This window comes from Chelmon rostratus, chromosome 7 (genome assembly GCF_017976325.1).
Source record: "Chelmon rostratus isolate fCheRos1 chromosome 7, fCheRos1.pri, whole genome shotgun sequence".
NCBI lineage: Eukaryota > Metazoa > Chordata > Actinopteri > Chaetodontiformes > Chaetodontidae > Chelmon > Chelmon rostratus.
In genome coordinates this window covers 24,221,422-24,246,992 of record NC_055664.1, presented here as the reverse complement: position 1 = coordinate 24,246,992, position 25,571 = coordinate 24,221,422, and the positions used below count along the sequence as shown (strand labels likewise).

General features: G+C 40.8%; 1 protein-coding gene across 4 annotated transcripts in view; it reads left to right on the top strand.

Moving 5' to 3' along the window:
- LOC121608905 (rho GTPase-activating protein 42) overlaps positions 1–25,571 on the top strand; it is a 56,978-nt gene that overhangs the window by 24,153 nt on the left and 7,254 nt on the right. For 2 of the 4 annotated variants that reach the window (XM_041940331.1, XM_041940330.1), the window contains exons 4-14: positions 10,052–10,123; positions 18,580–18,681; positions 18,900–19,010; positions 20,297–20,401; positions 21,236–21,365; positions 21,738–21,838; positions 22,336–22,445; positions 23,007–23,063; positions 24,726–24,804; positions 25,106–25,145; positions 25,451–25,513. In XM_041940331.1, coding sequence (XP_041796265.1) covers positions 10,052–10,123; positions 18,580–18,681; positions 18,900–19,010; positions 20,297–20,401; positions 21,236–21,365; positions 21,738–21,838; positions 22,336–22,445; positions 23,007–23,063; positions 24,726–24,804; positions 25,106–25,145; positions 25,451–25,513 — 970 coding nt within the window. The remainder of the gene's footprint in view (positions 1–10,051; positions 10,124–18,579; positions 18,682–18,899; positions 19,011–20,296; positions 20,402–21,235; positions 21,366–21,737; positions 21,839–22,335; positions 22,446–23,006; positions 23,064–24,725; positions 24,805–25,105; positions 25,146–25,450; positions 25,514–25,571) is intronic. The other 2 variants (XM_041940333.1, XM_041940332.1) reach the window with 1 other exon arrangement.

Genomic DNA, 25,571 nt, shown 5'->3' with positions numbered 1-25,571 from the left:
CATTAACTGTAGTGGGAATAAAATCAGTTAACAGTTTTGAAATGTTGTAATAGCTTATTGGAAATGTATTGAACAGCACGTTATGCAGTAGTTTGGACGTAGCATAGTAGAAATACAGACTCATATGCCTTCAGACTGAATCCACATTTTGCTAACATTAAAAGGACCCAGAGTTTTTACTGAATTCAAATTGATACCTGAATTCTGCAAACATTCAGTGGTAACCTTCTTAAAAACAGCTTGCCTACCCTATAATTTGCAGATATCCAATAACTATGATAAGCAGGTGGTATAAATCATGTTCATCAAGTAAAACCCAGTGGTGGCAGGTGCATCTTTTTCTCTATCCAAACGATATAATGAAGGCATCATAACGTCTCCAGCAGCAATGTCAGATCTGCCTTTTAATCAGGAACTTTTTGTAGAATAAATGCAGAGGGAATAGAGCAGTGCTCATAAAGAAGTCATAGGCCCACTGTTAGCCTGTCGTTCAGCTGTCAGTCACTGGCTCAAATATTGTTTAGGTTATGAAAGATGAAAAGCTTATTTGTCAGAGCGCTCTGCACTTTTTATTTCCAAATAAACCATCGACGAGCTGTCACATGAGAGAGCACAAAGAGGAAATTCCTAAAATGTTTTCCACATCAGTGCTGTCGCAGTGTGTGCATCTGGTTGGGTGAGAGAGGCAGGGAAGCGCTGATGACCAGAAGGTTTCATTCTGGCCGTTTTCTAATTTGAAAGCAGTTGGTCTGCAGAACTCAATTAGCGCATCTTAAATCAACACATGTTCACCACATGTAGGAATTTCTTCCTAACAAGGGAAGTGTTCCATCCTCAAAACATGAAATATTATGCATCATAGAAGTTGAGACTTGACTCTCTGCTGTACCACAGTAGCTGCCAGATGGTGTTTCTAATTTCTATTAGGTTTGTGCTGTTAATAGATTACGGCAGGCAGATGTGGCAGTCGTAGCCACCCACTGGTAAAAAGAAACTTGTAACACTCGCACTGAGTGGGTGTAAACTTTCATCAGCAGATCCTGACATAAAACCCAGGTCCCCATCCCCCTTACTCCCATTTCACATCTGGACTAAATCTGTGAACTAAAAATAGAAGGGCACGGACTGATAAGAGTTCCTGAAACCCAGACATTTGAAAGCAGATGGGGAGGAAACCTGTATGTCTCAAGTCAAGCCCCCCGTCCTTTGTGGAATGTTAACTAGCATACTGTATATCAAAGGTGCGTCTGCTGCATGGGAGAGACTCTTACCAGCTACCCAGTTTCTGCAGGCCTTGTCAAGCTTGAAGCATTTTATTGTCTGTTGGCTTGGCGGGTGGCCAGGCCTGAAATCTTTTTACTTGTGCGCTTTATGATTGGCTTACCAACTACCCAAGTGTGTTATTCCGCTGGAAGACTTCCCGAATACTATCTTTTTAAAAAAGATTTCTGGTATAATTCCCCTGCTGATAACCCTTTCAGCAGCATAAAAAGAGTGAAAGTGGTTCAAGTTCTGCATGGATTGAGAAGGTTCAGCGCTGCTGAGCATGGATGGCATTTAGGGGTGGAGGGGCAGTGCCCTGATGTTGTGGCTTTTGAAGTGATGATCACAGCCCCCTGGGAGGGAGCCTTTTATGGCTCTGGTGGAAAACAGATTGTTTTTTCCTGTTGCTGTTTTTGTTGAAATAAATGAAAATACGCATGAACACGTGAAACCATGAACATTCTTGAAAAGAAAAAATGAAATTCTTAAAGGAAAAGCATTTCTAATCGGTGTGCCTTTTCTTGTGTTACTCTTGGAAAGTTAGAAAGTGATCATTTCTGAGATCATATTTCAGTAATTTGTAGATATGAGCGAGACTCTTTAAATTGATCCTGGTCATGTATGACAAACTGAGAAACTGCTCAATGCACTCTCAGCTTGGTCATGAATCTTATAAACATGACTGACATGAAGTCGCTGTTTAGGGTCTAATTTTTGCTAATTTAAGAATTAGAATAAAAACGAGCTGGGAAAGCAGAAGAGGTTTAGAGCTGTGTCTCAAATCATAGACAGCTTGTATTCATATAGGCAATATTCAACAATGTGTAGCATCCTTATTTTTCTCTGTAATATGTGAAAGATGCATCATGTAATTCCATTCTCCTTTTCCTGCTGTACTATGAGCTGAACAACAACAGTCCCTTAAGTGCTGATTTTCTGCACATTTATTTCCCATTGTTGTGAGTTTTCCTCTAGTTTACATTTTCCTCTGCAGCATTTAAACATGTACAATTGCACGTAATTTGTTTCTGCCACAGAATTGAAACCAAATGGTCTAAAGTCTGTGTCTGTCTGGCGTGAGGCTTATGATGCTGCTGTTTTCTCAGTATTGAAACAGTACAGTAACTCCGCTCTGTGGGTAACTTGTGTGCTGGTCTGTGAACTGAGGAATGTCCCGTTGACCCTGAAACAACAGTGTGAAAGAAAGGCAGTCTTTGTTCTTAGTCACATCCACAGTGGCTTGTTTAATGAAAGTCTGAAAAGTATTTGGAACGGACAGTATCAAACCTTTGTGCTGTCCACACCACAGATACAATGAACCTCAGTTAGCATGAGCCAAGATACCACTGTGTACATCATTATTCACCTCAATAAGAGATATTCATAGACTGAAAGTCAAAATATTAAACTTAACCAGAGACTGCTTCTTCAGCAGAGACAGCACATTATATATAAACCATGATTACATTTTTTTTTTCTGGCTGGCATGCATGGTATAAACTGAAATTCAGTCTTACAGAACATAAATAATTGTAACCTTTATACAAAAAGAACAGATGTTTTCTTCACGTGTGATGAGATTCAAGAAACCACACTCAGGGTTTGTTATGTTAATTTCAGCACTGGGTTTCTTTCAGCAGCAGCTTAGTGAAGCATAAAGAAAATGGTTTTATCTGTTTATCCTATCTCAATGTATCTCAGTTGAATTCATGAACGTTATTTCAACAAAGCAAGCCATATTGACTTGGCGTGTTCCTGGTGTATCTCTAAATCACGTGTAGGCTGAGACAAACCAGGAAAAAAAACAAATCTCATAGGAGCTGATGAATGTCACTGTTTTAATGTCCATCCGTGCTGCACTGCAGCGATCCCTTTTCTTCCCGCTGCTCCCGTTGTCTTCACGCTTTCTGCTTCTTATGTGTCACTTCAGTATAGCAAGGTCACAGATTCCTCTGATTGAAAGCATATTCTCTTCTGATGTGAACCGTCGGTCTGGAGACAGCTGTTTCTTGCAAAGTGTGGAAAGCAAAGTCGGCATTTAGACAGTCTGTAGAAGAGCCGTTTGCTGACATAATGTATTTCCTGTCACTCGTCTGTGCTAAGGAGGGACTGGATCCCACAGAGCCCGGCGTTGGAGAATTTTTATGATCCGATACATCAGCCTGAAGGTTCACCAGGCATACATTAATTAATATGTGAAATATGGTGCTTAAATATCTATATTACTTCAGTAGACAAATTACCTCGCTCACTCAGGGTTCTTAGTAAACTCCGCCTGCCAGCTTTACTAACATGCTGACAGCGAGCTACATTTTTTAGGATCCAATTGAATTTTTTATGATGACGGGTTGGTGTTGTAAATGTTTAGTTTCAGTGCATTGGGACTGCAGTGTGGGGACAGCAGTGCTTTCATAAAGGCACCCTGCGCATAATCTGGCCCACTCACACACCTGACTGACAGCGTGGCTTCCTGTTTTGACACACAGGTATCATGAGTAAATAATGATGCTGCTTTTAAGTTGCTGTCATTTCCCCCTGCTGATTACACGTTTCATGTGATGTGCTTCAAGCTGTTTCACTCGCAGACAACTAAAAAATAATTTTGCACAGTCGTTGACAAAAACACAGGATTACAAAGCAGCGCAGTCAAGATAGTTTAGTTTCGACAGTGCTGTATAATACATGGACTAACATTGGACATCAGCTAATTCTAATTAAATAAATCACGATTTAAAACATGATAATACAAGTTTCCTGATTGTGGTAATGGAAAGTCAGCTGTGTGTTTTTAGTTATGACCAGTAACACAAAGTAGAAACTTTCCTGACTCAGACTTCGAACTTGGGGAGAGATTGGTTTTTTGCTTATCATGGCTCCTCATTTAGAGAAAGCAGTTTACACATAGACGACTACCCTGCAGCCTCAAACTCTGGTATCAGGAAGCATCACAATATATCAGAGGCAACCAAACTGTACTTAAAACAAACAAGAGAAAATCCCCATGGGACCCACGCACCAGCTACCGTCTCCATTTCAGTGGCTGCCTCACATCCTTGCTTAACAGCTTACTCGCCGATGAAATGTGTAGGGCAAATGTGTCACATCTACTCTCACACTGCACACTCTGTCTGTAGAAGGGTTGTTTTATTTCATAGCTAATAAAAGTTGGGGTGGGATGACTTTTCAGCTTGCTGCAGGTGCTAGTGCTGCACCAGATGAAGATTTAGCCCTGCGATGAGATTGTTACCCCTGCCACACACACACACACACACCTCCCTCCAAAACAATCTGCAGACAGAAGTGACTGAGGCACCCAGCTACTGCCTCCCTCTGCACATAAAGGTCATATCACACCGTCTGTATGAAATGAGACGTTTTATTCTGTCATCGTGATGAAAACAATAATGTTTATTATGCATTTAGCACATTAATTAGGTTGTGGGGGCTTTGCTTACACCTGCTTTAATGAGTTAAGCTAATTCCCTTTGGTTGTGGCTCCTGTCCTGGGTTATTGGTGTGCGTGCTGTTGATATTTTTATTTCATGCTGCTGGCTATCATTAGCCGTAATACAGCTTAAGACAAAGACGTGCAGACGTGAGACGCTCAGTCTTTTTCACAAGGAAAACACACCCATGTCGTCCCACTCAGGAGCTCTACCAGCCGCACTTATTAACATTCCTCGGCTTCACGTGTGGACATGTCACTGCTGGATTTTGCAGTTAATACATTAACACGAATGGACATTCAAATCAGCTGCATTTCAGTCTAAAAGGCTTTAGTTGATCATTCACACATGACAGTGAAACTTAGTGAGGACCTAACAGGAAAATGTAATCATTGCCAAGAATGAAGGCCACTTTCCGTGAGCACAGTTAAATCAGTGAATTAATATTTATCACCTGTAGACCTCTTTATGATCTCAATGTGAGAAGACAACTTTTATGAGGATGTTCTTTATTCATTTTAAACAGGTGGAAAGAATTACATGACCCTTAAAATAGACCTGCAGTATATTTTACTTATGGTTTTTCTACTTTTCTGAGATCAATAACTTGATAAACATCAGACCGCTACCATTTGAGAAACCTAAATTTGTTTCTGCAGAGGCTAAATAAAGTGTTTTGTCTTAACTCTTCATCCCGTCTGCTTGTGTAAAGCTGCAGACACTGAAACCAGTCAATACTGGCCAAAGCCTGCTTGTTGATATTGTTGTTTCTTTTAATGTTACATCAACATGGATGTGCCAAGCTGGCTACTGAGAAAATGATGGGATATATTATGATCATAATGACATTGGTTCATGTAAATCACAATTAGGCATATTCTTAATATGTTTCTCTTCAGATACAAACATGACTATTTGACCTGTTTCTGTCAGAGGCTTTTGCTAAATTGTCATAGTTGGCAGATTTGATTTTGGCAAGCACAGACCAATTAAACACCCACTTGCAAAAGCCCAGTTGTCCTTTTTCCAGAACACTCTTCTTTGCCTGGATCCACTTGGATATTCTATGTGAGGGTGAAACTGCTAAACAACAACCAAAAAAAAAAAAATCAGCCTTTTCATCAGAATGGTGCAACATCGCGAGCATGCAAGCTTTTATGATGCCTCTTCAACCAGCACAAAATGCCAGGACTGGTGTGTATGGCGTGTGTGTATTCAGATATAGATTCAGTTGAGTTCAGTTGCAGAGACGAAGCAGGGCTCTTGGCTGCCTGTTTTTTGTGAGGACATTGTCAAAACGGAACAGGCAAAAAGTCTATAAAAGTTATTTATTACCCAGTTAGAGACTTACATACCGTAACCAGTGAGACAGAGCTATTCACAGTTAAATGCCACAGTGATTATAACCTATTGGCATATAAGAACAGAAATCCACACACAGATCCGGACATATACAGCCTACAGTACTGTACATGCACTGAAATCCATTTACATAGATCTGACACAATAGTGCTGCAGTAACAAGAGCTTATCTGTTGGCTTCTGTGTGAGTTCTGCTTATGTTTGCACACTGTGAAGAGAAATTGTCCAACCGAATAGACTGGATGTGTCAGGAAAGCTGTGACAAAAAGGTAAAAACAGGTGTAATATCCATCGTTTTATTAGCTGGATAAATGGGGCAGAGAGGATTAGATGTGTCTCCAAACTATTTAGAATAGACGTGCACATTCAATCAAATTCTAAAGGTATTTTTTGGCAGGTGTCAAAGGCAAATTTCGGTCGGTACGCTTTGCACTTATACAATTTGGTCTGGCCTTGGTGGCATTCTAATCTGTCTCTGCAAATTAACCTCAGTGCAAGACTTTTGATCCACTTGATATTTGAACTGGTAAGAGCACAAGCAAGGCAGATACAGCACATTGACATTCCTCCCCCTATCTGGTAATGAAATTGCTTAGCGCTATTGAATCCTTTCAAGCATCACACTGTGCTCGTTCATATGGATTTAATCCTGTTTAGAGAGGCTGTTGCTGAGGGCATTCGGCGCAATGCCAGTTTGAAAATAATCCATTCAGTTTTAAATAAATTGGCCTCTTTCAAGTATGAATATCTCAATCATCTTATTGGAAATTAATAATAAGCACTAATCTGAAATCTTGAGCATTTTAAATCTTGACATGCTTATTACCATCTGTTTATTTTCTGCATTGGTTTGGATATAATGTGCACATATAATGTGCTCCACTCTTAATGTGTTTGAAATGAACAATTGATAATAGATTGAAGTGTGAATTTAAGAGTGATTGTGGTCCTGCAACATCCAAATGTTGTACAAGTTTCAGGTGTCAGTAACATTCTGAAATAATCCAGAAGAGATTGAGAATGATGTTTCTTCTTGCGGTTGTTCAAGTCTAAATATAAAACCATAATCTCAAAATCTTACAGTGCTGTATTATTAATTGTCCTGTCCATTTCACTGAAAGTGCAAAAAGCCAATGGTATTAGAAATCTACATTTATAGCACGGTAATACTGCAGGCTCAATTGGACTGAAGGCATGGGAGATAAGACAGAGGAAATGACATTATCACACTGGCAGAGTAGTATAATTCTCCCTGTTGACACAGTAGATAATGCGATGACTTCGATATGACTGGAGGATTATAAGAGCTACTTTTGATGACCGCCAAATGTCCTCTATGCTCCTAATGGCATGTCACTGGTAGCCAAATCGCCTTGGTTTTTCTGCCAGATGAACTGTCTTCCTTATGCTATTTCAGTGCTTTTAAACTCCATGTAGTGACGTCCTGTGATACAGCTTTTGGGTGGTTATGTTGAACGTAAAGTGATTTCTACATACATTCAAATTGATCACAAGCAATTGATTATTTCAAATATTTTTCATCATCTTTTAAAAATTATCCTTGGCATGTACAGTACACATCCTCTTATGTGGAACTTAACTTGCAGATCACATGTGATCAAAGTGACGACCTCATTTCATCAAAGACTCACCGCCTGCAGACTTTCTACTGTAAGGCTGTAATTAATGATTAATTATTGATCATTTTTTTCATTAGTCCAGTGATTATTTGATCTGTAATTGTCAGTTACCAAAACCAAAAATATAAGTTATGACTAATAGTCAATAAATCCATTATTACTTTTACAGTGATAAGACACAAGCATGCGAGATCATCTTAGCATTTGCAAACAAATATCCGGTATGTCTAAATGATGCTTATCAAAATTAAACTAATCATTTAATAAGTTCTGCATGATTTCACTTTGCTCACTTACTTTTGTTTTTTGTTTATATGTTCCATGTGTCCATAGCGTGACTGCTATTTTTGGATAAATCAATGCAATGTTTCGCCCTTTCTGAATGTGCAAATGATCACTATGCACCGTTGTACCTGTCAGTTATTACATTTACATGCACATTGCTATTCCAGTATTATGTTGAATATGACAGTGTTTTCTATTTTCTGTACAGTATATGGGTCATTTAAACAGTATATTCTGTTTGGATATTCTGAATTGGGCTTTATTCTGAATGTAGCATTTTCAAGGTAAGACGTGGGAGATGCCGATAATACTCAGGTATACATCACATTCTGAACATGCATCCCAAATCGGCCACTTGCCTGTTTACTGTCAGCTCAGTGCGTTGCCTAGCCAACAGCTGGGCTAGAGATGCATGCACAAACGAGAGACCCACATTCCTGGTGAGAAGGAGAAACACACCTACATGTAAATTTTATAAAATATGCGCAAATATCGCAACACCAACCTTTTCAAGAAGGTGGTTGAAGGAATGAAAGAAGGAGGTTGTTTGTTAATCAGCTTTATGTGAAAATGAATAATAGTGGAATATTACTTTTGATTTGCCATGTAAACAGCTCAGTAGGAATATTGTCTTTTTCAGAATAAGGGCAAAAACCATGCATGTAAACGCAGTCAGTGATGGCACAAAATGATGATTCATAACGTCTGAAATCTCACTTTATTTCTCACTGTGGATCAAAGTATGAATGTTTGTTATGAAAGGAACAGTTATTACACACGCAGGATTAGACAGCAAATATTTGCAATTGTAACATAGTGTAACCACCATAATCTGAACAAGGTTATGGTTTCAAGTGTGAAACGTCTGTCTGTATGTAAAAGACCACAAATGCCATGGTGAAATTCATTATATTATTACAACAAAGCTACACTGCAAACTCACAGCATCCCACAGCAGTGCATTTAAGAGAAGGAAACATTGCAGGCTCAGGGAGATTGCAGCTTCTTTTGAAGTCACTCGTTCTGGTTGGCTGATGGAGCTGACAGGGTTATTTTGGGACAATGAAAATGCACTGTGATTAATGGTTCAAAACAAAAACTCTATCCCGAGATGGTGTGTGTTCAGAGGACTGTAGCTGGGGACCTGATAGTCCATCTGAGCCGACACCTCTAAATTAGTGCTGGTATCATAGATGTATTATGGAGCTCAGCCCATAGTTTATCACATACACTCACCACACAGAATAACACCTTAAATCATCCTAAGAGCCATGTCATTTGTGACAGCGCCTCCCGTAGAGCAGCTCCACCAGTGTGATGTCATCTAATCTCAGTGGATGAAAGCCCATTCACGGGAAGCACCAGAAGCACCTTAATGGCACCTTTCCGAAACACTCGCTCTCAAGGCTGTAATTGGCACAATATATGTCACCTTATCTATTTCTGTCTGGAATGAGGTATAAGAGGCTCCACGAGAGACCTTTTACTCCGGTCATGACGCTGGAGAGGTCACCAGTATGTGGCGACATTCGTCAAACATTTAAATGCATCGCAGGCTGCAGTTGTAAAGCTCCCTCGCCTGCTCGGCTGTGTCATATTTCAGTGAGGTTTGACAGTGCTGGTGCTTCACAGCTCACATAAAAATGCTCCATTTTCTTCTATCTAGCAGAACCATTGTTGAGTGCTCTATCTCCTATCGCTGCTGTGCTCATTTTGGGTACCTCACAGTAACACATTGTTCATTGTCACTGGCTTAAGAGATATTAATGAATATGATTGCTCCATCCTCCATTTGTGTTTGGACTCTGCATCTGTATTTGACTTGGGCTGGATAATTCTCTGTGCTATAATTTCCTGTGTGTCATACACTTTTCTGGCACATTTACAAAGCAGCACCATTGTAATAAAACTGAATGACTACTAGATTAAAGGTTTTTGTGATATTTTTCCTTCTAATAGTCATTTTGAATTATTCAGGAGGTTACAGTAAGTCAGATTCCATCTTTCAGTCTGACATCTGCCTGTGTCTGTATTCTGCTTTGTGTTTCATTTCAGATTCAGAACGCAGATGATGTGTTGATTACTCCCCTGGAAAAGTTTCGGAAGGAGCAGATCGGTGCTGCAAAGGTAAGAAACCACCTACACATGCAATTAGCAGCTTCATGTGTTCTGATGCCCTCACCTCTCGTCTTAACCCCCTTCATCTCCCCCACAGTTTGTAGATCATTAATTCAAAATAAAACGTGACACTGCTAAGAGATGTGTCTTAATCAGACTCGTAGGGGGTATAAACAAAGACGCTATTTTGCGAGTGCTCTATTAACAGATATTGAGTTGAAAAGATCATTACTTTTCAAGGGTGGCTGGTTTATGTTTAGCTGAAGGTGGCGTATTGAACTAAACGATTTTCTGCCTTTGTTAGACACATTATTCCCAAATAGAGCTGTGGGTGTTATGTTCAAAAATGATTCAACCCAAATTATATTTTACAAATGACATTTTAGATTTAAAAAATGTGATGTGATGAAAATGTGCATCGCAGTCTTCAGTGCTGCCTTCAAAGATGCTTCTGCATGATCGAGCAGCAGCTTTTTTTGTGCATTTATAATCTGTCTACTTGAAACTTGCAGTATCTAGAATGTTGCATTCACCGTTTCTGTAATCAGATTACTGTAACCCTGTTACATGCAATGCCTTCCTCCCCAACCTATTGGATATAGAGGATTGATATCAGTAGGGGTTCTACAGAGTGTAGCTTGAGGGCATCCTGGTTCCACAGTGGCTATGTTGTTGAAGCCGGAGTTGTCTGCAAAGAACAGTGTGGGCTTGTTGCTACAAGCCATGCTTTCATTCCTGGCCAACGCAAAGGCATAAAATGAAAGCACAGCTGCTTGTTTGTGGTCATTCCCTTGGTGAGATCACACATGAACAAGCTGGTAGAGCTCAAGCCTTTCCACAGGTCTCCCACTGAGTTTCTGAGTCCACTGCTAACTCTGCACTCAAACCTTTGAATCATTTGCACATCTTTACATAGCCCGAACGCCTGTGAGGGACATTCCAGCCTGGAATTCAGACTCTTGATTTATTTTACATGACTTGACTGCCGCTGGTCTGCAGAAGTTGTCATTTTACTGGACTTCATGGTGTCTTCACAATCCAATGTGAAATATAAAGGAACTGTTTCTTTTCTCAGCACTGAGCTAAGAATATCAATCACTCGCCCTTTTACTCGCCAGACTAATAACCGTTGTCGCTTCATGTCTCAACCGTTGTGAGACAACATGTGTCTACTGTAATGAAATAGCACATTTTGCTTCCATCTCTTTCTCTCACTCCCCCCCATCATAGCGCTCAGTGTTATTGCACCAACTCTGTGTTTATAAAATGGTTTCTTAAAAGCCGCAGCCCCTGTCACTCCCACTACCTCTTCTTTCTGACCACTTCCTCCTAATGGCTCTCGCCTCCCACGGCCCATCCCCCACTAAACATTAGCCCAACTAGAGTGAGATAAAAGGCAGACATCACGAGTGGCTGAGCAACTTTCCACTGTTCCGAGAATCTGGAGAGATCTGCAGGCTGTCTGACCCTTCCAGTTACTGAGCTTCATGTCTGAGAACGTCAGATGGACAAACGGGGAGCTCTTGCCTTATTTGGGTATACTGCGAGTAATCCCACTGAGGTTACGTACCAGTGTATCAGCTTCTTAGGCACAAGCACAACACTTCCATGGCCATAACACACCAGCAGATTGACTGCAGCACTACAGGACATATTAGGCACAGTCTGCTTCACACAAGGCTGAGCCAAATGTTTTGGAATAAAACCCTCTAACTTTGCACAGCGTACAACAAATACACATCAAGAAAGCCTCAAGAGTTCAAACAATCATGTCATGTTTCACAGAATATGGACTCACCGTATGAGCTGTGTGCCAAAACCGAAATGTAGAACTGAAACTACTGTTTCGCTTTTTTCAGTTTCAGATATGTTTTTGTGATCTGAAAGTTGTGAACTTCCCAGAGCACTTTGAGAACTGAAATAAGGAATAAAAATCTGCCCTGGTTTCAGTGTTTATCTGCTGTTTCCTGTCACTGCGTCAACACCGCCAGCTCTTCAGTTCTTCCACTGAATTGCGAGCTGATTTCCTACAACCTTGACCTCAACAGTAGGCCTGAACTCTCACACAGACCTGCTGTTTTTTTCCACGTGCTGAAAACCGTTGAAAGTAAACTACCTAAAGCTGCAGCCACACTGTTCGTGTGTGTATGTGTGTGTGAGTTTGCTGGTTGTCAGATTTTTTAAGGCCTTGAAATTTAAACACACCCCAGGGACACTTTCTCAAGAAAGTACCAGGGGGTGTAAAACTGGTGGGTGGCATTACTGCTCTCTGAAATTTTGACAGTATTATATTGCCTTCAAGGGTCGTCAGCATTAGGGGCACGATAGGGGTCCCCCACCAGCTCAGTGTGAAGAATCAGCGCAAACAGACCCAGATGGGAGTCAGATGGCCACTGATAATTTGAGCTGTCCTCATCCTACAAAGGGTGCACAGACATCAGATGATTCTTGGCTACTTATGGTCTCCAGAGGCAGAAATGACATTTACATTCATGCTGTGAAATTCCAAAATATGCCAACCAAGACGCTGTGGAGTGAAGGGGTCATTTAAAGTGGTTTGGGGATATGCTGGCCAGCTGTGGGCGACACTAAAACTTTCCAATCATACAAATATGTACAATACATTTTAATAGTGTTTGATTAACCTTGGGATGTTGTGGTAAGTCAGTAGGCCCAGATATACCTATTTCATGCATATGGCTGGAAGCCTGTTCCTCTACCCATGTATCTTAAATCATGTTGCCAAAAAATAGGGCAAAAGCCACAGTTGATAATACCAACAGTTGTAGTCAATTAATTTCTTGTTGATCAACAACCTAACCCTACTCATTTGAGCACTAAACGATTCACAAGGTTTGTGATCATCGGCTATGACAACCCACTGCCCACTGCACAGCACAGCAGAGTTACCCCAGCTCTATTAAAATTCGGCGCAAGTCCAACCACCGGATGATCAAAGATGGAACTGATGTCCTGGAGATATGTAAATCATGTTGCAAAATAAACTTTGCGGATTGTCAGTTAATTTATTATTGATTAATCAAAGAGATGCACACTGCAATAAGGCAAGAAAACTGCAATAGGCTTTGAAAGTATCTCACCTAATAATGATGAGGAAAATATGAATTCAGTTGACAGCTGGGCAGATGGCACTCAGACTCTCAGACTTTATGCTGCAAAAACCACAATATGCAAATTAAATATATTTCTTTCCATTATTCTCGTGTCTGTCCTGTAACTTTCCAGTTTTTCTCCTAATCACCAGAATTTCACAAGGCAGTCCTTGAGAGGTCGGTCTTTACCTGTTTGAAGGCTGCAGGCATCCAATTAACTTTGGCCTTTTGCAGAAGTAATATACATTAAATACTGTAGTTTATATACAAACAGCAACATCACATACTGTTAATTGAATTAAAGGTAATGAGCCTGAAAGTATTTTAAGTCAGTAGTTTTATGCATATTTGTTATCATGTAGTTTTGAAATAATTAATGCACAGTGAAATGAAAATCAAACTAACAAATTGTTCAACTCTTAACATCTGTTTACATCTTTTCACAATATCTTCAAAACAGATGATTGGGTCTTAAGGACAGCTGATCTCATTGTTGTGTAATTCTGATCTTCAGTCAGTTTTTAACCTGAAAATTCATGAACCATGACTTAATGGAATCATTATGAAGCATGAACTGGCATAATGGTTTGCAGTTTTATTACATTTTCTTCCCGTGTGTTCACGGTTCTCACTGAACTGAGTTTCTTTTTCAGGTCATTCCCTTTCTATGGTGCATCTTTCCTGTCAGTCTTCACTGTCTTTGGGTGTAATAAAGCAGAATTGTTGTGAAAATGATTCATTAATGAATACAGGACGAATCATTAGACTGCACACTGTAATGAAAAGCACACCAAAACAAAACAAACTCTTAACTGACCCTTATTATAGATATCTGGATCTATTAAAAGACGGCCTCAATGCTGACATTAAATAACTTCCTGTTACCTCGAACACAAATAGCCCAGTCTTAGGGAGCTCCTTAGTCATGTATTTAGTCAAGGGCAACCCAGACAAGTGATATAGTTCAAAACAAGAAATCATATGTGTCATCTCAACGAGGAGTTTGAAACGTGGTTTATAGTGTATACATCTATATTGATGCAACGCTCGTTAGAAGACTTTTTCACAACATAATAATGATTTTCTGAAGATACCAGCTATTTTTCTTCATGCTGTTTTGCTCAGACCATAAGTCTCAGATCAGATACAAAGAAAGTAAGGAATAAGTGCACACAAGCTTTTTAAAAGGGCCCAATTTTGTGACTTTGTACCTCTTTTTCCTCAAAATCCTTTTTTCTACAACTCGATAGAGCCTATTGGGTTAAATGGAGTCAGGATTTTATTAAGTTATGAAGGAAGTCTTGAAACGTTGAAACAAACTCTATGCACGTTTACAGATCCAAGATTTGCTTCGCAGTCTTGGGATATTCTGCCGCTAGGGGACGCAGCAAATGCAAAAATTGTATATCTCAGAATCGGCTACATGGATTACATGGATCTTTTAAAGTTTGGTTTGCACACTTTTTGGTCAGGACTCGGTCGATGCATAAAATTTGGTAATGATTGATTGGGCGTGGGCCACTACTCTTAACATTGAGGTTGTGTAACAAAAAAACAGCATGCTCACCAGCATAGCCCATAGTCCAGGGGATAAGGTGATGACTGGGTTCAGTACTGTTTGGTTCCCTATGCTGTACACTGGCAGTTAAATGGAGGCCAGTATAACATCCCGCTATTTGAGAAAATCATGATGATCAGCAGATCAAAATATTTCATCATGGCTAAGTGTTACACATCATGAAGTTATTCCCTGTCATTGACTTCAGTAGTGCTTTAGTAAGTCTATGCAGTTGCACTGCTGTCAGTGAGAGCTTTGGTGTCCTGATGGACAAGTGGTCTCAACACATGTCCTGTTACAGTAAGATTGCCTTTTCAAATCCAGCCAGCACCATCGTCCTGTGTCTGCCCATCTGTTGTCAACTTTTATGGTTTGAATTGCTGCTGAAGTTGTCCTGTGCCACTTTTCAGTTTCCAAACTCCAAATTCCAAATTCTCCTGTGACAAATATACAATTAATACTGTTTCGTTCTGTTAGAATTTTTCCTTGCTAAAAGTGCTTGTGCAGCAAAAACTGTAAAAAAAAAATTGGCAGGCGGGTTGCAAATTCCACCCACTCAGGCACGTATAGTAACACTCACTGACCTCAAGGTGACGCTGTAATAGTTAAGTTTTCACACTTAACTTGAATGCGGTTTGGCCTAGAGTCAAAATTTGTTCATCATTTTAATCTCAGATCATCTGCTTCTTCTGCTCTAAAAATTCGGGTTTTTTTCTATTTTTCAGAATCTGCACAGAAGCAGATTATTGCTGCTTGTGATTATATTGTGCTTTTATTTTTATTACATTTGATGTATTGCATCATGTGTCAGACAGAGCATAGACACTAATAAACTGATTAAAGCTTATTTTTAACCAAAGCTTCGCAGTGTACCTCACACACTAAATCTGGTCTATTTATAAGCCGAAGTATTTGTTTTTCTGCTCTTCAGAAGCAGATGTTTGTAATTATTTTGTGTTAATTGGCCAACTTCTTGTGTGTGTGATGTCTCCTCAGGAAGTGGGATTTCAGGTAAGGAGGGAGACAATTTTTGGCTTTGCAGCAAAGTATCTGAACTCAAGCTGAAACCTTGTGTTCTCTCCGCCTCCCCTGTGGAAGGTGAGACCAGCTCATGTGTGGTGGAGCATCAAAATAACCTGGCTATTGCTGTTTAATCGCCATTCTGGACCCCTGCTCCAATTAGCTTCCTCTAATGAGCTCGTTGAGATACGTTGCAGAGTTCTCCCTTTCATGTCACTGTTCAGAGAATCCATTTAAAATGAACATGTGGTGAAATATGCTGCACGTGACGCCTTGCAAGCCATTGATGTTTATATTGTTCCAGGGTGTTTGACGGAAGTAAGGAAGTGTAGATAGTGTGTGATATCTGGGCTTCTCTCCTCTATATACACACAGGCACATTCGACCTCCCTTGCCACTTACATCTGTTGCCATGGTGATAAGAGGCTCAGAAATGATGGCCCTGAGGCTCGTTAGGGCCAGTGTCAAAACTGGCGATGTACGGCTAGTGTCCAAATATTCCTCCTGCCGTCTTCATGCCTGCTCCCAGCATCCTTTCTTTAGCAAATTGAGAACACCTGACCAGAAGAAAAGCTGCCTGCAGTTTTTCTTGTCGATTTCCTCCCTGCGACATTATATGAGCAATTAGCAAGCTCACCAATGCTACAGCTGGTATCAAAGCACTGTTAACGGCAACACGAGACTTGCCAGTTGGAAATTCCACTACAGAGGAATCTGCATCAGAATATTCCCTTCCTGCATCTGATTTATTCATGAGGGCGAACAAAGCAATCAGATGAGGAAATCTCCCAAGTGGTAGGTCCATGTGTGTTTTGTGCACCACAGTGTTGGGAAGTGCTTTGGCTTGATCAGTTTCCAGCCAGCTGATTACTCTGGGGTGCTGGCATTAGTTTGTGTCCAGAGCTTGTGTGCTGCAGGGTGTGTATCTATCCACATCTATGTCCTCTGCCCCCACATGTCTGGCTTCAAAGACTTTTGCCCACAGTGCTCCCGTCGTCTCAACGAGAATCTTTGCAATTTAAATCACTCATATTCCGCTCTGATTGCACAAACATATCTGGGGGGTTGGGTTGGAGTGCACCCACCACATGAACAAAGCAGCAAGCACCTGGTGTTCTGCTGGGGTATCATTACAGTAGCACCAGTTTATACACGTCCTGCCTGGATCAAAACAAAGCAGGACACTTTAGGTGACTTAATCAGGCTGGCTCTGCCTCACAGACTCACTGCAGCTCTGAGTCACTCCCCGCTCTTCGTAAGTGTGAAAGAGTTAGTCCAGACGTACGGGGGAGGTGTTTGCGGGGAGCTTTCGAGCACGCTCACACTGGTCAGCAGTGCGGGGAGATTCCTGCTGTGACTGCGGGGCTCAGCTAAACCTAAAGCTCTTAATTTAATGTGATCCCCTGTGTGTGTCTGTGTGTGTGCACATGTCTGTGCAGTGCTCCTGTGTGCGTGCGTGCGCGCGCGTGCGTGCGTGTGTGTGTGTCTGTGGATATTTCCCCCATGGCTTCAGCTGTATGCGTGCTCACAAAATAATGTCACGTCAACAGCAGTCACAATGGCCGACAGTCAGCTCCCTTTTGTTCTCTAACAAAAAACCCTCCATCATTAAGGGAAATTTATTTCCTGTCAGCGTAATATCATATTTAATCATGTGTTTATTTTGCTATCCACCTGTTTTATTTCCTCTTTTCTCTGAAAGGTAAGCATACACACAATTGATTTTCTTCCCCGCACCTGAAAAGATCATTCCTGGGTCAGACATGTCACGAAAGATGGAAATAAGATGCTACTACATGAAATTATCTATTGATTTTTGTGCTGTAATTGTAATAGTTATGTAGGAGGGTTACACCGTCTTGTGGTGAATTCCTCCAGCATGTTTAACTGCTGTGTGGGTCGCTGAGGCAAAACACTCTTCTAGGTCGTATCAGTAGCTAATAGATTAGACTTGCTAAATTTCAGGGCCATGGGAATGAAAACAAACAAGCAGGATCTAGTTACATTGGCCGTTTCCTCACGCTTTCCTCGCCCTCTTCTTTATTCTGCCTCTCCACTCGCCCCTTTATGAATGTTTGCATAGCGAGATGGGCATTAAGTGGGCAAAGCTTGCTTGAGAGGTCAGACTTGCAGATGAGGCACTTCAGTGCCCTCACTCAGACAGGTTCTCTCTGCCTGGGCAGTTTGATTAGGAAGAAGTGCATCTTTTTGAGAGGGTGAAATGTTGATTCTCTTTGTCCTTAAACTTTATAGATGGGCATCTGGCATGAAAGGCCCATTTCCTGTTTCTTCCTCAAAGCCTTCTGGGACACTCTGTCTGAATCCTGGGACTCGTGACTGTAGAGCTTGACTTGTCTTTGCAGGTGGAGCTTAACAAGAAAGGAAAACGTAAAACAGCATCCAGCCAGTCCTGTCTGTGACATTACCAAATACTTTATGCTATTGATGATTTGCAGTGTTGCATATTTTGCTGTGAACTTATGTCCCCAGCAGGGGCACTGTGAGAATAATAGCATATATTTCTCAGAAGCCCTATTGATAATGCATAGTCCTTATTGACCATGCCGACATTGCCTCCTCATCATTACACGGTCATATGCAGCTCTTATGATAATCTATTGGCAGGACTTTTAAATGACATGTGGCAAATGCCATGTGAAAATGTAGTGAGACCTCCACCTAGTGGCAGTTCAGTCACACACGCCCACATCAGGAATGCATGACACATTGCTGGTAATGTTTAAGCCTTTCATGTGCCTTGTGCACCTTTTTAGGAGGGGAAGAAGAAATTCGATAAGGAAACAGAGAAATACTACTCCACGCTTGAGAGACACCTCAACTTGTCATCCAAAAAGAAGGAAGCATATCTGCAGGAGGTAAAAACCAAAACGAATTTTCTGATCCCCGACGTGTCTTTGAATAATGCAGAGTGTCTCCTAAAAATAAAGCTATTGTTTGCGCACTGCTGTTCAGTCATTACTTCTTTAAGCACACACTGTTTCCATGCGGTGATGCAAGCATTAACTGCCTGTCCACACAGTTCGACCCCTGTCTTTGTTATGGCACTAACCCTGGTTTATTTGCTCATTCTCAGGCTGACACGCAGATTGATAAGGAGAGACAACTTTTTTATGATGCATCCCTTGAGTACGTCTTCAAAATACAAGAAGTGCAAGAAAAAAAGAAATTTGAGTTTGTTGAGCCGGTAAGAGAAGTATCACTTTTACACATTTTTGTTTAATGCGTATTGAACATGCAGTAATTGCTTTGCCTTTTTCTCTATTTATCTAGTTAAAAGATTAGTTTAACTGGCATATACTCAAAATAGCACAGAATCTTTGTATTTACTGCTCATGAAAGTGGCTTTTTAAATGTCGGCTGTCTCTTCTCTTGAGCGAAGACAGGCACAATTATACATCTCTCACAGGTATATGTCTACGCTTGTATATTCCACACATTTGTCATCTGCATCAGCTTCTTTGTAATATAATTGATGCATTTGGGGAAAGGAGTGGGTAAAATTAGATGAAGTGGTTGTTGTCAAACAAAACAAGACGAAGTGCAAGCTCAATTCAAAGCCTCTATAAAAGCCCCCGCCTTACGGATACGTGCAGTCAATTCTAACATCTTTAGTGGAGAAGTTAACAGGAAACATTAAGTTCTCCAGGTGTTAAGTGTCTGGGAACGTGAGATGGGAGCAAAGTGGCTGTTTTAAAAGCCCCCACGCCCATTTGTTTACATTCACCGGCAGGTCACCCAGAACGCTGCCAAAAATGTAAATCTTCAGGTAGTGGAGGGAAAAAATGACAAGGCTCAACCTTGCCTGTGATGAGTCTGGGCACAGATAAGATGGTTCATCCTTGAATATTTGATATGCCAAGCCTCATCTTAGAAAGAAAATCAGTGGTTGTGTGTGAGAATTTGACTGAATGCATCTCTATATTCGTGGGATCCTCCATGCTTAAGATAGGACCAGTTGTTTCCTCTGTCATACTGCCAGTGTTTTTTGCCACAATTACCGAGGATGTTTGTTGTTGTTATACAGAAAATAAGATCAATATAAAGAACTATAACTTCGTGAAGTTTTGTTTTTTTCTGTCCTGCATCCTATGTGCAATATTCAACACATGAAAATATTTCATTTGTCAGGTTTGTTAATTTTTTTTTTTTCTTTTTTGCAAAGTACAACCCAGTTTAATAAGTAATTCATTGGGTTTTAACTGACAATCCAAAATATACATTATAATCATAGTTCTGGGACAGAATTAACGCAAATTCTGTACTTTGTAGGAAACAGTATTAGAACTAAATCCATACCTGCAAAAAATCCCTACGGACTGGATTCCTCATGTTTCAGTGATATTGAATGATAATTGTGAGATTCTTGCTCCTGGTGTTCAAAATGGGCATTTTGTGTTGCAATGTACCTTTTTTAAATCTCTGATGTGTCATTAAATCAGTAAATCACCCTTAAATATTGTTCCTCTCCAGCTCCTGGCCTTTCTTCAGGGCTTGTTTACATTCTACCATGAAGGATATGAGCTGGCTCACGAGTTTGAGCCATACAAACAGCAGCTCCAGTTCAACCTACAGAACGTAAGTCTCAGCACCTCAGGGGCTGTACGCGAAGGCAACCAGCCACGTAATCAGATTCTGCAGCTTATCATAGCCGACATAACAAGCAGAGTTTTCACAAATGGATAGCTGTGTGATTAAATGAGATTCTTTGCTGTGCAGAGGATCAATATTTTCAGAGTTGTATTGCCAGCAGTTACTGCAAGCCATTTATTGGTACTGTGTCAAAAAAAAAGAAAAAAAGTTAGAGTTGGGAGTAAAACTACAGCTGCCGCCATGCCCCCTCTTTCCATCACCATGACCTCACCACTTGCAGCCTGAGGGCCAAAATTTCTCTCTGACCCAAAGTGTCAGCACCGGTGCCCTGACAATTTCCACTCCGTAACCCTCTCTCCATGTCCTCAGATGCAGAGAGCTCTAATAGGAGCTGGAGAAGCTGAGGCTGTCTCAGCATCTCCCCAGCAGGGGAATGAACTGCCTCATGCTGACCCTGCTGACTCCAAAAAAAGAGGATTCCTGAGAGCATTAACAGCGGAGCTTCTCTCCTAATTTTGGATCACCTCATGTGCATTCCTCCAGTATAAATTTAACATATTGGAATTAGATGCAGTGTCTGTATTTCCAAGTGCTTTGCCAATGTGTTAGTTATTCTTTTCCCCAGGTGCTCTCATGCTGCTGCACAAATATGAAGCATTTATCAGATGTTTGACATTTTTCCTTTTTTTTAATTTCAGTCTTGATGTTGGCAAAAAAAAAGGGTATTTTTGAGAGGAGAAATTATCAGAAAAAACTAACTGATACACAATACTTCCTGTGTTGATGCAATTACAAGCCAATGCTGCATTTTCTGTGCAGACACGAAACAACTTTGTGAGCACCAAGCAGGAAGTGGAGAAGCTGATGAAGAGGATAAGGTCTGCAGATCAGGACTATAAACCCCCGGGCCAGTGGACGATGGAAGGCTTCCTGTACGTCCAGGAGAAACGTGAGTCTTTCGGGCTGGGCTCCCAGCCAGCCAGGCTCTCTCACACACTCCCCCCCTTCCTCGCTTATAAGTGCATGGTTTTACATCCATCACCATAAACATGTCTCGAGTTCTCCCAGGCCTCCGCAGAAGAGATCCTCTCACACAGAGCTCATAATTCATCCTGTTTACCGATTCGCTTTGATGTGCTCTCAAACAAGGGGGGAGATGCCCAAATGGTAGATTTTTATCAGCAGTGATAAACAACTTTTGATTTATCGTGCTGTAATTTCAAATTGATTTTCAGAAGTCTTTCCAGAAGCTCTGTGATTCAGAGAAAAATATTTTGGCTCAGCCACCATTTCAATTTCCTTATTTATTTTTCTGTCCTAGGTCCTCTGGGATGCACTTGGACACGTCACTACTGCACATATGAGAAAGGCAGCAAGACCTTCACCATGAGCAACACTGAAAATAAGTCGGCCGGGAAACAGGTAGTTTAGCTTCGTTTGGTTTAGTTTAGTTTAGTTTAGTCTAGCTCTGTTTTTTTGTTTAGTTCAGTTTAGTTGCACATACGAATGATGAAAGCTGAGAAAAGACAAATATAATCTGTGTGGGTGAAACAAAGAATCCCCTTGCGGCTTATAAGAACGTCTCAACCCAGAGGAAAAAAAGATGACAGAACTATGAATTGGGCACAGAAAACAAAAGACTTGTTAACTCAAGGCGGACAAAAATGGTTCAGAGATGACAAAATCCGCAAATAACAAGAAAGTTAGGGAGAGAGAGAGAGAGAGAGAGAGTGGCTGTGTTGTTTTGTACACAATCAACTGAACAGCTTCACTTCATTTATAAGCATTTACGCTTTGACATATTACTGTTTTTAGACATTTTCAAGGGAGGAATTAAAGATGAATGTTTCACACGTGCATTACAGTATGACTTTTCATTCGGATCTATATGTATTAATGTATGGTGCTTTTATTTTTAGAATGGTCTTGTCCTGAACCAGCCGGAGATGTTCAAGCTCAAGTCCTGCATTCGGAGGAAAACCGATTCCATCGACAAGCGTTTCTGCTTTGATATCGAAGTGGTGGAGAGGTCTGTGACTGTGTGAATCATCTGCATTTTTCCCTAAAATGTCTTATCACTTACATGGACTGAAAACATTGACAAAACTTCAGATTTAAGACTTTTACCGTCACTTCTGGCATGATGTCTTGTGTTTTAAGAGCATTTGAAGAAAACACTATTTTACAAATAAGCTGTCTATCAAAGCAGAAGTCACAGTGGTAAAATCATGTAAGACATAATGCTCAAACAGAAGGTCTTTTTTACAACTAACATATTCTAAGACTGATGAAGCGCATTTGGGATGTTTTGTTCTCATACATTTTGAGCTTTATTGAACCCAATTGATACTGGCAATTAACCCAGATTATCATGGGAGTACTCAGCATAGCAAGAGCTTTTCAGGTTTGATTAACATCTACAAAGACTCCCTGTTTACCCGTGTTAGATGTTTTCAGCTCTGTTTGTTTCCTGCATGTTCCTCAAGCCCCCCCCCCTCCCCAAACTCTTGTTTGTTGTATGTTCACAGCGTCGATATTTACTCTATTTTTGAACCCATTCCGTCTTTTCTCTGTGTTCATGTCAATGTAGAAATGACATCTATCGAGGAACTCTTTTCAGACCGCTTCAGTTTTTCTGTAAAGTCCGGTATGTGAACTGACCAGTGCTGCCCATTCGGAGCAGTTGCATGTGCTGCATGTGTGCTGCTGATCATATCATTCACTCAGTCTCAAATTCAAGCCTTCTAATGAATTACTGTTGCCTTCTTACCACTCCACAAAATCAGACGTCTCCTGGTCAATATGGGTGAAAGGACACAGACATATTCTTAAATTATTTATAGTTGTCTGCAGTTACTCAGGTAATATATTGATTTATGCTCTTCTGAGAATCATTTAATCATTTTGTCTTTCTTTAAAGTTTGAAATCTTTTAGCTGTATGTGAACATGACTGATCTGTGTTTAAGGTTGCACCAGGGAACAAGTTCAACATGGCTTCCTGCTGATTAACAGTGACTGCGTTATGTCACGAGAGCTTGATATAAGCTCATTATTGTGATGTGTATATCAGAATATACAGTTAGCTCATCACTGCGTGTTACTGTTGCACAGCACCAGCAGGGCCAGCACTGCTCACCCTCGGTGAGTGTTGCTGAGCACGGACAATAACTGCAGTTTATTTGCAGGACAACTCATTTATCATAAACGGAAATACCCCAAGGTGCTTATTCCAACCACAAGGACAATGTGGGCCAAGCTCCAGTCAGCTTCAAGCTCATCCATTCATCCTCATTATAATAAACATGCTGTTGCATCTATTGTCCAGCAAAACTCTGGCCAACCATCTCAGAAGCTCATTCTTAAAGGGTTGGTTCACCCAAATTACACAATGGGTATTTAGCCATGCAAATAGTTTTATTTAATTTGGCCAGATATTAGTAATCCATGTCCGAAGTGTCTGCCTCCACCCCAATAGATAGAATTTAATTTGTGGTGCTCAACGCAAAAAAATCCAACAGCAACATGTCTTTCTGGAGTGTTTGGATAATCCACAGTCCTCACTGTCAGCAGTTTTTCTAGGGACTTCAGCAAAAGTGCTTCCAAATAAGACAGATAACTGAAACAGGAAAAGAGATGCTGCTGATTCTTTTAAATGTTTTCAATGTTGTGAGCATCACAAATGAAATGCCTTCCACCTTCACTGTATCGGGGCTGAGGCGTTAAGATCAGAGGCAGATATCTCAAAACCTGCTCAAATAAATCTGAAACTATCTCCTTGGCGAGATACCCCTCGAGGTAAGATTAAAAATGAATTCATTTGTTGATATTCATCACAACACATGCAACCTGACATGGCTCCATGCTAGTACTAACTATCACATTTGGGTGGGGTTTGTTTTTGTTTGCCAGTATCATCACATAATGCTATCATTACGTCCAGTAGCGGTGCGGCGAATCAAGTGCAGATAATGCTCAGGACAGTTTCAAGCTATGTAGCACACAGTCAGGTGAGACATGAGACACGAGAACTGCTGTGCTGTACAACACAGATGAGATGGAGGTGTGTGCATGTTGGGTGCAAAAAAATGAATCACTCTAATATTAAGCACATGTAGTATTTAATTGGGAGTGGAATGTGAAGCACTGAGCCAACCGAGGGCACAGTTTGAAGTAAAGCATTTGCACATGAACTATTTTAGTCACACTAGTCCTTTTATAGTGGTTTCAGCCAGTGTAAACATGGTCTGTCCAGGGGCCCCAAGGCAATGAGATCAGACTGAGACCAGCTTTTCTCTGAAATCTTTCCAGGCATGGCGTTATGACACTGCAGGCACTGTCAGAGTCCAACAGAAGATTGTGGCTGGAGGCCATGGATGGCAAGGAGCCGGTGAGGTTTTGAAATATTCATTTTGTGCTGGCTGCTGTTTGGCCAGGATGCTTTTTAGTTGTTTGTTTGACAGGAAAACAATACTAAAACTGAATTATTGGTCACTTGCCCCCTCTTCTGGTGGGTCTTTTTTAAGAAAGCATGACCTCACCATCCACTTGTGCTAATAATAGGACAGTCCACTTAAAGCAAAAGAAGTCTGGGAAAACTGTCTGACATAAATCTCCTCTCTGTGGGATTTTGTTGAATTTTAACCAAAGGATTCCTTAAGTTAACAATGTTTTTTTTTTTAACTCTCTAGATTTACAACCTGCCAGCCATATTAAGCAAAAAGGAAGAGAGTAAGTGTTTATTTATCTCTCGAAACTCCTTTCATTATTAAAATACATGCATTCTGCTTTGTAAGTCTTGGAATAAAATCTCCAACACACACATATCCAACACATTGTCACCTATAGCTATCTCTGTTCATTAACACAATTACTTGATTTACACCCACTCAGCTGACGGAGCAGAGCCTTCCAGCACAGGGGTTGTATCTTATTAGGTGGTGCATAAACGTAGGGCAGAGCTTATTGTTCCTGCGTGATGTGTGGTTAACCGACAGTAATTGACGTGTCGACCCTATTCTCATGTTGTATTACAGCATTTCTTAATGAGGCGGGCTTTAACTTTGTAAGGAAATGCATTGACCTGGTGGAGATGAGAGGTGAGGCCTTTGAATCTCTCAGCTTTCATTTGTCTTTCATTAGTGGGCATGCCTGCTC